At 54.2% G+C, this 14988-nt stretch overlaps 1 protein-coding gene across 1 annotated transcript; it reads right to left on the bottom strand.

The window, feature by feature from the left end:
- Positions 1-3617: 3617 nt before the first annotated feature.
- Positions 3618-7622, bottom strand: POLE3 (DNA polymerase epsilon 3, accessory subunit). The gene is made up of 4 exons (XM_080630773.1): positions 7418-7622; positions 6511-6596; positions 5688-5806; positions 3618-5228 (listed from the first exon to the last, which is right to left on the bottom strand). Exons 1-4 carry the CDS (start codon positions 7481-7483, stop codon positions 5068-5070), a joined length of 432 nt encoding a protein of 143 aa, XP_080486899.1. The 5' UTR covers positions 7484-7622; the 3' UTR covers positions 3618-5067.
- Between the last annotated feature and the right edge of the window lie 7366 nt (positions 7623-14988).

Below are 14988 nucleotides of genomic sequence, written 5' to 3'. Positions count from 1 at the left end.
AGCTCCATGCCAGCCCTGCTGGTGGGTGCTGCAGGACCCGCAGCAGCAGTCACATACACAGGGATGATGCTGACTCTTCCCCACGAAACCCCCCAGCTCTGTGTATGAAACCGCCAGTTCACAACCACCAGTGTCCCCCCACAGCAGAACCCTCCTCAGGCTCCCTCTGGTTTGGCTGGCACAGCTGTAACAGAGTTTTCTATCAGTGAGATGGTCTTTGCTGAATTCATTTCACTTTTGCTTAACGCTGTGTAAGTTGTTTGATACAGATTTGTATACAGTGAAGAGCTGCTCTATGTAGCACAATGTATTTATGGCTGCAGTGTAAACGTGCAGTTACACAACAGTACAGGCACTGGATGGGAGAGCTGCATGGGATCATCCTGAAGACTCCAGGGCTTTAAACCCCACAGCTCCAGTGGCCACTTGCTGCAGCGAGGGTGAGGAACACCAGGGAGTTGGGCAAGCTGATTGCAAAGGCTGCAAAGAAGAATTACTCAATGTACAGAAATGAAGTGTTAGCTGTGTTAATGCTGGAACGTTTCCTGTAGCAATGCTTTCTTCTTCTGTAACAGATCTGGTGACAACTCTGCGATGAGCCCACTAAGATTTAAATTCCCTCTAGAGCTAAATTCTCACCACCATGTGGTGGATGAGCGTGATGGAAGGGATGTTTGGCTGCAGCACAGCAGAGAGCAGCTGTTTGTGCCCTGGGAACCCCAACCTGGACCGCAGCCTGTTTGCACAAGCAGCTTCAAGGACTCATGCTGGCTGCTCTCACAGGGCTGCATCCCACAGGCGCCTGCGCAGGGTGTCCCGGGAGACAAGAGCCAAGTCCCTGCTGGAGACCAGATTGTTCTGAGAGCTGGAGACTTCTGAAGGAGCGAGCAGATTCCTCCCCTAGTGCCCCATGGCAGAGGGGGCTGCCCTGAGAGGGGACACGAGGACAGGAGCTGGCTTGGAGCAGCCCTGGGGTCCCCACTCCCACTCCTGGAGGGATTCCCCAAGCAATAAACCTCATGGACCCACTGCTGGGGAACAAATACAGCCCAGGGAGAATGCTTTACACCAGCACCCACGGCCCCAGGGAGCCAGGAGATGGCTCCATCCTGCAGGAAAACCTTTAATCTGAGGCATTCACACACTCAAGATACTGCAATGCTGAGCCAGGTTCTCAATCTGTACCAGAGCACCCCAGTGCAGAGGGCACTGGTAATACAGGGCATCGTGTCAAGTCAGAGCTTGAACTGAGTCTCTTGCTTCTGCTTGGGGATGGGCAAAAGGCACCTCTCGGTTACCTACAGGCTCACACCTACATAAACACTGTATGAAGAAGTTGGATGGTGCTCAGGGGGCTTGCAGACCAGCTGGCAGAGTCACAGCATCGCTTGGCAAGTCATTTTTAGCCCTTGGAAAGCTGCTGCTCTGCCCTTACTCACAGGGAAGGGGCCAGCCCTGGGCTGAACTGGAGTTGGCAGTTCCAGTGCAGTGGCCGGGCTCCAGGCTGGGAGCAGTGGAGAACAAAGGGCTCAGTGAGCAGAACCCACCTCGAGAATCCAAAAAATGCTTTTAACAGTTAATCCCCAATAGGAAGGGGCAGGGTGGAACCCGAGGCACCTGATTCTGTGCAGGGCAGATAGAGGCCCCAGCTCAGAGGCTGCCCTCGCTGGGCAAGGAGGGGATGGGGACAGGGCTGAATTGCAGAGCACAGATAACAACCGGGGGGGAGGGCCCAGCACAGCCCTGTCTGCTGCGAGCTGGGGGCAACGGGGGCTCCTCCCCAGCCCCATGTGGAGCTGCAGAGTCCCCCTGCCCAGCCAGAGCACTCACCTGGATCCACCAGGGTCTTACAGCCTCAGTGTGCCGCGCAGGGGAGGCCAGGGGAGATGCAGAGTAAGGGCTGCAATAGTGCTGCGATAAGGGCACACTGCATCAGAGTCACAGCATGGTTTGGGTTGGAAGGGAGCTTAAAGCTCCTCCAGCTCCAACCCCTGCCACGGGCAGGGACCCCTTCCACTGGAGCAGCTTGCTCCAAGCCCCTGTGTCCAACCTGGCCTTGAACACTGCCAGGGATGGGGCAGCCACAGCTTCTCTGGGCACCCTGGGCCAGCGCCTCAGCACCCTCACAGGGAAGAGCTTCTGCCTAAGAGCTCATCTCAGTCTCCCCTCTGGCAGGTTAAAGCTATTTCCCTTGGCCTGTCCCTACAGGCCCTTGTCCCAAGCCCCTCTCCAGGTTTCCTGCAGCCCCTTTAGGCACTGGAGCTGCTCTCAGGTCTCCCCTTCAGGAGCCTTCTCTTCTCCAGGCTGCCCCAGCCCAGCTCTCTCAGCCTGGCTCCAGAGCAGAGCTGCTCCGGCCCTCATCCTTCCCTGCACAACCATTTACCTCAAGTCCTGCAGATCCGCAATGCTCAGGGGATCTGCATTACACCGCAGCACCGCACGCTGCTCGGTGCTTTACCAAGCAGAACCCGTTCTGCCCTTACTGCACTACCGAGAGCTGCCCTTGCCCCCTGCACCCAAGCGGTGTCTCCTTGCCCGGCCAGGCCCTACCCCTCGAGTTATCCCGATCTCCAGCCTCAAGGAAGGGCCTATAAGAGGACGGGGTCGGGGACCGGGGGCACCGGAGTCGGGGCATACGCCCCGACTCCGGTGCCCCCGGTCCCCGTCCCCGTCGATGGCACTCACCGGCCGCCGCGTCCTGCTCTAGTCCGTATGAGTCTCCCCGCGCCCTCTCTAGATTTGCATAACCCCGCCCCTGATTAGCATAGACACGCCCCCTCAGCGCGCCGTCGTGGCGGGAAGTCTCGCGCGAAGCGGCTTGGAGGCGGTGCGGAGATGGGGTGTGCGATGGGGGAGGAGGGAGCGGGGGTTTGGGGGGTTCAGGAGGGATTTGGGGTAAGGGGGCAGATTTTGGGGTTCGGAGCCGGATGGAACAGGGCTTTGGGTGCTGGGGGGAGGAGGGGCAGGTTTTGGGGTGCTGTGCGGGAATCTGGAGCCAGGTTTTGGGCTGCTGAAGGGGTTGGAGCAGGGCTTTGTGGTACTGGGGCAGTAAGGAGGCAGGTTTTGGGGTGCTGCAGCGGAACTTTGAGGCCTGATTCTGGGGTTCTGGTTGAGCTGGAGCAGGTTTTGGAGTTCTGGGGGTGCTGTTTCAGGACTTTGACCCGAGTTTGGGGTTCTGGGTGAGCTGGAGCAGGTTTTGGAGTTCTGGGGGTGGTAAGGAAGCAGGTTTTGGGGTGCTGCGGGGGGATTTAGACTGGTTCTAGACCCAGATTTTGGGGTTCTGGGGGCCTGGAGCAGGGCTTTGTGGTGCTGGGGGTGTAAGGAGCCAGGTTTCAGAATGCTGGAGCAGGGCTTCAGGATGCTGGGGGCATGAGCCAGGTTTTAGGTGCCTTTTTGGGATATTCTTTGCTAACTGGAAGGCTCCAGGAAAGTTTTTCCAAGCCTCCACACTCCCCTGACTCCAGGTCTGGGCTGCAGCAGCCTCCAGCCTCACTTCACTGTGAGGCACTCCATCAACAGCAGTTTGGTTCTGCCCTCTCCACAGCCTCACTACTGACAGGAACAAGAGACTCCACTTGTGTAAAAAACCTGGCTTTTATTTGGATATTGTTCCCTTCCAGAATACGCACCGGGTGTGAAAAGAGAGGAAAAAAGGACAAAGAGCTAGCAGAAAGGCCTTTTGTCACTGGGGATCTTGGGAAGAGGGTGTCAGCTCCGTCTGTGCCAGAGCGTCAGGAGGAGCCAGACAGCACAGAGGTGGGAAGCTCTTGTGGGTGGTTCTGCATCCACTTCATGGTGAAAAGGACATTCTGTTCTTCACAAGTGCTGTTTTAAAACTGCAGATCAGTGAAACTCATGGGTTTCACTTCAACATACCTAAAACTTCCCCCAGGTTTCCCTAGTTAAGTTCAAACATTGGGTTTATCAGTCTTCAAAGAACCTCAACTAATAAAGCACTTTTCCCCAAAGGGCCCTTATTCTAATGGATATTTTCTGAGAGAGAAAGGCATCAAAACTAACAAGTATAAAAGCACAAACCTACACGAGTACGAGGAACACACACAGCTTGTTTCAGTCCATCTGTCACAAAGGAGCTTTGGAAAGCCCCAGGCCTGAGCTGCAGCCTAAGTGCCCAGCTGGAGGCAAGGCTGTGCCTCTGGGATGGTTGTTGAAGGCTATGGAAGGACCCGTGAGGCAATCAGCCCATTCCAATCAGGTAAAGAGAAAAACCTACTCAAGCCAAGAAGATCCACCTCTGTTCTACCCCATTTTAACCTCTGCAGCTCTGCAGGGGAGGGAGGTGAGACTGTGAGCTCCACCATACACTCCGACAGAGAGCTCCACTGTTCATTTTGATTCAGATCCTAAATAGAATTCCTCTGGGTCTCCCAGGGCTTCAAAGACACAAACCAGCACTTTCAGTATTCAGTTTACATCATAAAGTGCTATGAAGTTCATTGGTTTGGGTGAGTGAGGTGAATGGGCCACTGCCTCTTGTGCAGTCAAACCTCACTGCTGCATATGACCGGTGTGGTTGAAAGACAGAGCAGCTCTGACAGAGATACAGCAGGAGGAAAAGGCACAGCCAGAATGCAACAAAACGAAGGAAAATAAAGCAAGTCACGGGGATAAAAGCTTCAGTGTTCAGCTTCCAAGCCCCCTGACATCATCAGGGAGATTCTAAACCCCCAAAGGGTTAATGACCTATTTGTTTCAGCCCCAACATGCTTTAATGAGCTTATTCAGGTCTCTCAAGTTCTTGCTCCAAGTATTTCTTCTGTCCTCTATTTCAGAGCCAAGCCAGTGTGAAAAGCTCAGTCCTGTCACTATTCAGCTCTCCGAGCACAGGGAGGAGGGGTCCTTCCACCAGAAAACCTTTAGCAGGAGTCCCTCATGTCCAAGCAAAGCTTTAGCCAAAGTCCTTTATGTACAAGTTAAAGCCAAAAGGGAGAGGCTGCAGAGGAGCAGAGCAAAGCTCTACTGGAAGCAAAAGGGGACACAGCAGAGCTGCTTTACAGCGTTTACAGCCCTCTGACCAAAACCCAGCCCCTGAACACATCAGCAAGCTCAGTTGTCCACTTCTTCCTCATCATTCTGCTCTTCTTCATCCATCCTTTCATCGTCATCATCATTCTCATCTTCTCGGCTCTTATCTTGCTCCTCTGAATCTGCCTTCTTGTCTTTGTCTTTCCTTGCTTCTTTCTTCCCTTTCTGTTCACGCCTGTAAACTAACAGAGAGAAAGAGAACACTGAAAGATGACGTGTTGGTGTCCCCATGGCTCGAACCACACAGCAGCTGGAGTCCCACGGCCGCTTCAAAGGAGCAGTGACCCCACAGCAGCCACTCACCCTATTGTCTGAGCTGTGCTGACCAGGAAATCAGGCTAAGTTTCAGCAGAAACCTGCTGAAAAGGATGCAGGAGCTCACATTTAGGCAGCACTTAAGGCTTCCCTTAGATAAACATAATAGGGGGGTGACAGCAGATGAGACTTTCTCAATCCTCATCAGTTGTGACATACAATGTTATCCCAGTCCTGTTAGGGCGCACATTAGTTATCCCCAGGCAGTGTAGGATGCTGGGCAAAGAGAAGAGAAACAAGACAGGCAAGTAAGTGTTGCTTGTCCAGTGCTCGAGGAAAACAGGGCTCAGTGCTACAGAGTCCCCCCACGTAAACGAGGCCGGTACCTTCCAGTGATTCCTTCAGAGGGGCTACAAATCGCTGGAACTCCATCTCCTCCATGGCAGAGAGAACATCACCAGCATTCAGGGTTTTCCTCTTCCCCTTCATGGCAAAGTTATTTGCACTAGTCAAAAATGAGAAGTAGAAGAGAGGGAACTGGTAACTGGCTCCAGTTTAAGTCACAAGCAACTTAAGAAAAAAACCCCATCTCTCAAACATCCAGGGTTTCTGAATCTCCTACTGGCAGCTGAAGGTACCTCTCTGTCTACATTGGCTGTTTGTTGGCTGGGCCTTTTCTACAACCAGGGGGAAGGAGCAAGTCAGAACATTGGCTGCAGGGTGACAATTCCACAAAGCCATTCCATACCCAACACCAGGGGAGCCACTGCCTGCACCACATCTGAGCTGCCCAAGGAACACTGCTGTGTCCTCTGGGCTAAGGCAGGCTCCCACTTGCCCTAAGGCTGCTGTGTGGGGAGCAGCCTGAAGAGGGAATCAAACGCTCCTCCCTTTCCTGGGAAAGGCCACGCAGCTGTGTCTAAGGGAATGGCAGCCTGGGACCCCTCCTGTTCCTGGCAGCGAGGGATCTCCATTGTCCAGAGCCCAAAGCTGCTTTCCCTGGGGTGAGTGAAGAGCAGCCTGAACCCCACTGCTGTGATCTGGTAAACTGGGCTGCACTAAAGATTGTTTTGTTGATATAAACAGACAATCCCAGCCTGGTTTGTGTTGGAAGGGACCTTAAAGCTCATCCAGTTCAACCCCTGCCACAGGCAGGGACACCTTCCACTACATCACCAGCACTGGCTATGTAGCACAACAAATTCTTACCATGACGTTGCATAAAGCACAAACACACTCGCTGCTCGAGATATCGCACTCCGAGCTTCCTTGGAAATGTTGACTCCATCAGGAAGCTGAAAAACAAATTCAACTTTTATCAGCAGCTGCTAGAAATGACTTAAACTTACATAATTCATGTGTCAGCCCCATTAAGGCATTTAGAGGACTCAGCACAACTGGAAGTGGAAGGTTGATCTCGGTCACTATCACAGCAAACTCAATGCCAGTTGGAAACCAACCTCAGTTTGACTGTGCTCTTCTAAATGCAGTGGGCTACACAGGAGCAAAGACACTTGTGGATCAGGGATGGGTTCAACCATCGTCTCCAGGGCAATTTGTCTGATGGCTCCCAGGTTCCCAACACACACTGATCTGGATCCATCTGGCCACAGCTGAATGCTCAGGACCAAACAGACCTCTAGTGACTGGGGTTAGAATCCCAGCCTGGTTTGTGTTGGAAGGGACCTTAAAGCTCCTCCAGCTCCAACCCCTGCCACAGGCAGGGACCCCTTCCACTGGAGCAGCTTGCTCCAAGCCCCTGTGTCCAACCTGGCCTTGAACACTGCCAGGGATGGAGCAGCCACAGCTCCTCTGGGCACCCTGGGCCAGCGCCTCAGCACCCCTCATGGGGGATTATTCCCCGCTCTCACCAGGACCCGGTTCATTCACTGCCCAGACACAGCCCCAGCGCCCCGGGACTGCGCTGCCGCCGCGGAGCGGGACCGCGGGGCTCGGCGGGGGGTCACAGCCCGGGTCTGTCCCTCCCGCACCCCTCCTCGGGCCTGGGCCTGGGCCCGTTCGGAGCAGCCAAACCGCAGCTCAGCGGAGCCCCTTCGACTGCAGCCCGGGGAGAACTCGCTCCTTCACCCCGGTGCCCCCCGGGCCCGGCACCCACCGCCTCCTTGATGATGCGGGTGATGACGGCGTTGGGCAGGTTCAGGTCCTCCGGTCTCTCCGCCATGCTGGGGCTCCTGCGGGGAGCGCGGGGTGTGGCCGGGCCGCGGCGGAGGGACCCGAGGGGTCACGGTGTACGCAGGCCCGGCCGTACCCAGCCCACGCTAAAGCCCGCGCTCAGCCGCTGCCCTCTGACCCTTCCCGGCGTTCCCAGACATTCCCGGCGTGCAGCGCGGCCGCCGTCGCCTGGTAACGGGCGGGCGGAAGCGGCGGCGGGGCGGGCCGGGCCGGGCCGGGCCGAGCCGAGCCGGGGGCGGGACAGGAACGGCCATGGGGAAGGGGCGGGATGTGCCCAGGTCACCGGTTGCTTGTCGGGAAGCTCTTCCCTGTGAGGGTGCTGAGGCGCTGGCCCAGGGTGCCCAGGGAAGCTGTGGCTGCCCCATCCCTGGCAGTGTTCAAGGCCAGGTTGGACACAGGGGCTTGGAGCAAGCTGCTCTAGTGGAAGGGGTCCCTGCCTGTGGCAGGGGTTGGAGCTGGAGGAGCTTTAAGGTCCCTTCCAACACAAACCAGTCTATTTCTGTGATTAATTTTTACCTGTACTGGGTGATAGTTGCAATTGTGAGCAGTGATGGGCAGTGTAGCTTTCTTCCACAGCAAGTGTATGTTTCCCAGTACGAAGAGCACTGTTACTACAATGGGGATAATTTAGAGACATTTATGAGGCTCGTTTCTAGGTGAAGGCAGCAATTTGTATTAGACGTGACAGTGTGCTGGGGATAGCACACAGCATTCGGAGGGCACAAAGGGCAAACCTGACAAAAGGCTTGTGAGGTCTTGATGCCCTTCCCAGTTATAGCGATTGGATTAATAAAGACCATCCCTGTGTGTACAGGTCCTGCCTCCTGAGTCTCATTTTTAGCTCCTTTTAATGCATTCTGTTGTTAACACACGTGGTTCATGGCTCTTGGAGGGGGTGAGGTGGTGCAGTGGGTGATGGGGCTCGTTGGTGTCAGCTCCTGGGCGCTGTGAGCCCTCAGCAGTGCTGCTGCTCTGGCTCCTTCTGCTTTGTTCTGCCAGGGGTTGAGCTGGTTTGGTCTGAGAACCAAGTGAATGGTGCTGGGTCTGGTGAAGGGGTGCAGCAGGAGCAGGGGTGATGCCAGCCCAGAGCAAGGGGCATGGCTCAAAGCTCCCCTGCTCCCTGGCAAAGGCTGGGCTCTTCCTAGCAAGTTGTGTGTACAGAGGGTTCTGTTCTTCCTTGGAGCCTTTGGTCACTGCTGTGTGATTGAGAGCTCATCTCAGTCTCCCCTCTGGCAGGTTAAAGCCATTGCCCTTGGCCTGTCCCTACAGGCCCTTGTCCCAAGCCCCTCTCCAGGTTTCCTGCAGCCCCTTTAGGCACTGGAGCTGCTCTCAGGTCTCCCCTTCAGGAGCCTTCTCTTCTCCAGGCTGCCCCAGCCCAGCTCTCTCAGCCTGGCTCCAGAGCTGCTCCGGCCCTCGCAGCATCTTTGTAGCCCTCCAAGTGCATCTGTCCCCAGACTCAACTCTGATGTCTGGAACCATTCCGTCTTTCCTTTTCCTGAACACAAAATAGGTGCTGCAATAGCTCCCAGTGCAGTGAGCTACCTTGTATATACCACTTGCAGGCTTCTCTTCCTGCCCTGGGTTTTCTCAGGTTAGATCATCTCTGATGAAGGCCTCCAAATAAAGCAGTTTCATCCTTGAAATATCTTCCTGGGATCCTTTTTTACCATAAACTAATTCATCAGTTTTCATTATCAAAACATTGCCAACCTAAAATTCTTCTGACTGAGTGCACTTTCCTCTCTGACCTAAGAAAGATACTTGGGCAAATTGAGTGTACTAGTGAAAGAGCTATTTTCAGCTGCATGGACCAACTATTACGTTAATGCTGGCTTTGTTAATTCATTTTGGAAGGTGCTTTGCAAAGGAAACCTGTAGGCTAAGCTCTGAGCTGCCTTTCTGACTGTTCATTTGAATAGGTTTCACCATGAATCTTGCTTTTCTTTGTATTGTGCTTCAGGAAGACCTGTTTTTTCAGGCCTGAACTCTGCAGCAGGGTCAGACGTTATCTCACCTGGACAGAGGAACCTCATGCTCTTCAATAGCACTGTGGAAGTGAGTGCTTTGTGCTTGGAGGGAGGGCAGTGCCTTTCTGACTGCAGAGAACATGATCATCATTATGCAGTAACCAGGCCGTGCTCTGCCAAATGAGCCGGAATACAAATTAATTCACAGGGTGGCTTAAAGTGGCCACAGTGAGGCTGAACTCTTTGTGTGCTGCCACCCCAATGGGATCCAACTCCTATGGCTGCAAAATGTAAACTCAGGGTGACCCTATTACAGTGGAAAGTTGTAGAATCATAGACTCACAGAATAGTTAGGGTTGGGAAGGACCTTAAGATCATCCAGTTCCAACCCCCCTGCCATGGGCAGGGACACCTCACACTAAACCATGGCACCCAAGGCCTCATCCAACCTGGCCCTGAACACTGCCAGGGATGGAGCATTCACAACTTCCCTGGGCAACCCATTCCAGTGCCTCATCACCCTTACAGTAAAGAACTTCCTCCTTATATCCAATCTAAACTTCCCCTGTTTAAGTTTTAACCCGTTACCCCTTGTCCTAGGGGCTGGACAACTACTGCAGTTTATGCTCTGCTTCCACTGTATTTATTATTTCATGTATGCTTCTGCTTGACCTAGGTCAACTTCTTTGTCAGATGTAACGTGCCCCAGAGCTGCTGCAGAAAGGGAACTGGGTGTTCATAGAGTCATAGAGTAGTTTAGGTTGGAAGGCACCTTAAAGCTCATCCAGTTCCAGCCCATGGGCAGGGACACCTTCCACTAGAGCAGCTTGCTCCAAGCCCCATCCAGCCTCTAGGAGACCTGGAATATCTCACTGCTACTCTTCACTAATGTAATCAGGGGTACAGAGCACGTGGAACAGATGGTGCTGTGAGTCTGGGTAGTGCTGTGGAAGCTGTGCTTTTATTCAGGTTAAAGCCTGTTGGACAGGTATGTGTTAACAACCCTGCCTGTGGAAATCCCACTGCCTTAAAAGAAATGCAAAGCCAGGGACAAAGCCTTTTCATGGTAAGGTTGTGAGGTGTTTGGGTGATGTTCCTAAGTCAGGGGTGTGCTCAGCCTACTGTTACTCTGCAGGCTACAATGGCAAAAGGGAAAAAGGGGGGTAAAAAGGTGAAAACTATAGTTCATTGTGACCCACTGGTGCTATGGGGTCAGGATCTGCTCTCAGCCCTCTGAGAATTGGACTGTGCTGTGGTGCTGAGGCTAACCCAGGGGTTGCTCCTACTGCCACTATCCTGTGTGGCTGCTGTTTCCTCACTATAAAGGGTGACAGTGGGAGGCTCTGCCTGGCCCCGCAGGAGATGTTTTGTGCAGGATGTTTCTGGAGTCATCAGGAAGCGTTGCTGTGCTTCAAAGGGATCCCTTTGGAATTAAGCAGCCCCAGGGCAGGCAGGGGAAGCAGCCAGGCAGTTACTGCAGCCTTGGAGTGCTCACCACGGGTGAAAACCCTCAAGAACTGGAGATAAAAGAAGAGGTTCTTGCTCTCCCATCTGTTTCTCTGCTGTGACTGTCGCACGGAGAGGAGCTGGTTGATGGAGTAGCTCTAATACAAACCCAGCCTAGTTGTGGCTGCCTTAGTGGGCAGTTTTGGCCCCAGTTTAGCAGTACAAAGGGGTGAGGGACAAGATGAACTGCTTTGAGTTCAGCAAGCTTGGCCCTGCTGAAAGATGGGCATGGGAACAAGAAGTTGTGCAGGCAGACTGCTCTGTGCTCTGCGTTCCTGGTTTGTAACACCTCCTGCCCATGTGGACTTTGTTACAGACCCTTTGCCTGCCCTAGATGTACTTGGCCATGCTTTAAGCCTGAGCTCTAACAGCAACAGCTCCCCAGTGCAGAGAATCACTGTGGGTGAGTCCCGTGTGTTCAGAGTGTTCATTTTGGGGATAAGGGGCAGGGAGAGATCTAGAGAAGGGATCAGCCAAAGAAGTTTGTAACCCAAAGCTATGGGTGAAAGATGCCAAACCCAGCAAGTCCTATAAAGGTGCAAAGAGAAGGTTCTTGTAAAACTCTGGACACCACACAGGGACTCTGAGATCTCAGCAGGGTGCTGAGAGATGGACAGGCTGGAGAGGGTGCAGAGAAGGGCCACAAAGATGATCCCAGGATTGGGCAGTGTTTGAGGACAGGCTGAGAGAGCTGGGACTGTTCAGCCTGGAGAAGAGAAGGCTCGGGGACACCTTATCACCATGTTCCGGTATTTAAAGGGTGGTTACGAAGAAGATGGAGACTCCCTTTTTCCAAGGGGTCCCATGGAAAAGACAAGGGTGATGGGCACAAGTTATTCCTGAGGAGATTCTGGTTGGACACAAGAGGAAGATTTTTCCCAGTGAGAACAATCACCCACTGGAATTATCTCCCCAGGGAAGTGGAGGGTTCTCCAACACTGAACCCTGGGTCCAGAGTGCTGGGACATCTAGACTAGGTCATGCTTTGCCTAGAAAGGTTGGACCAGAGGTCCCTTCAACCTGGGATTTGATGACTTAGTGACCTGGGTTAGTGGTGGACTTGGCAGTGCTGGGGTAAAGGTTGGATTTGATGACCTTAAAGGTCTTTTCCAACCAATTTGATCCTATGATTCTTCATTGGCATTTGTTGGAACAACCCAGCTGTGCTGGCTGCAGCAGTGGTGTCAGGAACAGGAGCAGCCCAGCAGTGCCCTGGACTCGGTGTTGTTCTAGACCCTGGGGCAGAGGGGGCTGCAGCAGTCCCACCACTGGGACAGTGCTGAGGTCCTGTGGGACTGTGCTAGTGCCAGGGATCTGCCCTCAGGGTTCCCCAGAAATAGCCCAGGCCCTTTCTGTGCCGATGCTCTCACCACGCGCGAAGCCAAGCGAGTTTCCCCAGTCTGATTTCATCTCTTTAGTTTCAAAGCCAGCTTCAGCCTTGTGGGTTCTGTGTGTGTGTACGTTACCCTTTTGCCTGGACTGTCAGGGCACGTGTCTGGGTTTGAATTTCCAGCCAAAGGCAGCTCCCGGTGCTGGGAAACTGAAATCTGTGACTGAGAACGTGTTAAATTTTAAAAGAAAGCCATTAACTCCCGGGCCAAGCAGCTGAATGTGCAGATTGCTGCAGACTCCAATGGGAATGCAGGTTAAGGTCAGTCCCCAGGGGCTTGGATGTGAGGGGGGAAGGCAGAAGGAGTTGCTTCGTCCCTGTTGGGAGCCAGGAAAGGGGCTGTTGCAGGCGCCTGCAGCACCCTCTCTTCCCAGCATACCGTTTAACTGGTGACTGCCTAGGACTGGAGCTCTGATCCCTTGGGACATTTAAGTAGTGGGGGTTTTACCTGTAAGGTCAAAGGCTTGTGGCAGCCAAACCACAGCCTGGGCACAGGACGCTGGTGCCTGGAGGTGGCTGGAGACAGCGATCGTCCTGCGTGCAGCCATGGAGCAGTTGGGAGAGCCGGGGATCCCACCGGAGTGCTCAGGTGATTCCACTGCTTAGATTGCAGTGCTGCTGTCTGTGGGGTGGGGGGACCACGGCTGTGCAGGTGCTTGGTTGTCACCACTGCATCCTGGTGTTTGGAGATGAGGGACTGTAGCTCCCGCATGCTCTGTGGGGTGCTGGAGGTGCCCTGCTCGTTGCAGGATCCCATTTGGTCTCAGGGCTCTCTGCTCGTGCCTCATGCTGCGGGAAGGAGCAGACTGGAATCCGCCGGGTTTGAGAGTCAGGAGTGATTTCTGCAGTGAGCAGCAAACCCTCTGGGAGGGCTGCGTGGGGACTCCCATGGCCTTGGAGTCCCAGAGTCCCACAGAGACTCTTCCTTTACTAATACTGTTTGATTACTCTTTTTCAACCTCCTGTCTCATGGGGTTCCTTTACCCAGACCTGGTAGAGACAGCGCATGTTACTGACCTGTTTGTCTTTCCTTTTGCCCCTTAGAAGCATTTTGCCATGGAGAGGGGAGGCTTTGTGTGAGCCTGGCAGCTCCTAGGAGACGGGGCCATGTCAAATGCCTCTCGCCGCTTGCTGTGTGTGCCATAGGGAATAACACAAGCCATAGCCTTGATGCTGTTGTGAGGATTGTGGTGAAGGAGATAGGGACATGGCAGGGCTGGGCCGGTGCACATCCTGCTTGCACTAACAGAGGTTCAGGATACCTGGGACTGCAGAGAGGATGGTTTGCTTGTTCCCCCATAGGACTGCTTGGTGGTGTGTGTGCTGTGGGTTGAGATATGCTGGTCACTGATGGCTGGGGATGCTGTGTGCTGAAACATGCAATCCCAGACTACTTTTTGGGGTAAACAAATTTGCTGGGATAAAGTGTTAATTTTGATGGGTGGCACATGGAGATCGCTGGGAATGTCAGCAAATGGATTCAGCTCAACAAAGAGCTTTTGATAAGCCTGAAGGGAGGAACATTTTGAAGCACCCTGTACCCCTGAGCAGTGCCCATCCCACCTGTGCGCTGGCTCCTTGTTGTCCAGGACAACTTTGACGTCATTTACCTGTGTCTGTGGTGCTCAGGGCTTCTGGGGGATGTGGTGAGGGATGGATGGATGCTGGGGACAGTGGCAGGGTCCTTCTTCAACCCTCCTGTCAGGAGGTGACAGCAGCACTGACAGTGACCCCAGCCAGGCCGGGGCCTCTCCTCTGGGAACCTCCATGTGTGATCTTGCTGCTAGATGCAGCTGTAAGAGAAGGGGGTTGAGCCTCTGGGAGGTTCCTCTGCACACCCAGGGCTGGGGCGCTGAGGGGTCCCCAGACCCTCCCCGCCCGGAGGAAGGGAGAGCTCCCATAATATTCTGTAATAGAAGTACTTGTGGCTTGGTTCCTCTCCCAGGGTTGTTGCCAGTGCTGCCTGTGAGGACAGAGGAGGAAGGTGAGGATGGGTTGGGGGGGTTCATTCCCTCCCTGGCTCTGTGTCCAGGGCCCTCTTGCATGTCAGAAGATGTGGTAAAGGATGTGACACCTCTGGTTTCAGCTCGTTATGGTTTGGATGAGCTCTGATGTTGGTGAGCTGTGCTGGAGCTGAAGCTTCACTGGCTGTACCTGGGTCTACAGGGAGAGCAGGAGCAGCCGTGGGGCTGTGTTTCTGAATGCCGGGGTGCAAAGATCTCCCTGGGCAGCTGGGACGGGAACTGCAGGATGTGATGGCCCATGGGAGACTGAGATGAGCTCTTAGGCAGAAGCTCTTCCCTGTGAGGGTGCTGAGGCGCTGGCCCAGGGTGCCCAGAGAAGCTGTGGCTGCCCCATCCCTGGCAGTGTTCAAGGCCAGGTTGGACACAGGGGCTTGGAGCAAGCTGCTCCAGTGGAAGGGGTCCCTGCCCGTGGCAGTGGATTGAGACTGGGTGAGCTTTAAGCTCCCTTCAGCCCAAAGCAGTCTGGGATTCTGCTTGCCTCCCACACCTCTGACATCGTCGGCCTTGCTGGGAAATGGGGATCCATCTCCGCCTGTACTCAAATCCAGAATCGTTATTAGAAAAGTGTGTTGGGGCTGCTGAGAAACCCAGGGTTGTGGGGCTGCTG

The sequence above is a fragment of the Psittacula echo genome, assembly GCF_963264785.1.
Source record: "Psittacula echo genome assembly, chromosome: 16".
Taxonomy (NCBI): domain Eukaryota; kingdom Metazoa; phylum Chordata; class Aves; order Psittaciformes; family Psittacidae; genus Psittacula; species Psittacula echo.
This window is presented reverse-complemented; position numbering and strand designations above follow the sequence as displayed.

Coding starts and splice junctions, on each gene's coding strand:
- POLE3 (XM_080630773.1), bottom strand. CDS start 7,483: ATGGCGGAGAGACCGGAGGACCTGAACCTGCCCAACGCCGTCATCACC. Junction 5,807..6,510: donor GTGCTTTATGCAACGTCATG/GTAAGAATTTGT, acceptor ATTTTTGACTAG/TGCAAATAACTTTGCCATGA. Junction 5,229..5,687: donor TCTGAAGGAATCACTGGAAG/GTACCGGCCTCG, acceptor TCTCTCTGTTAG/TTTACAGGCGTGAACAGAAA.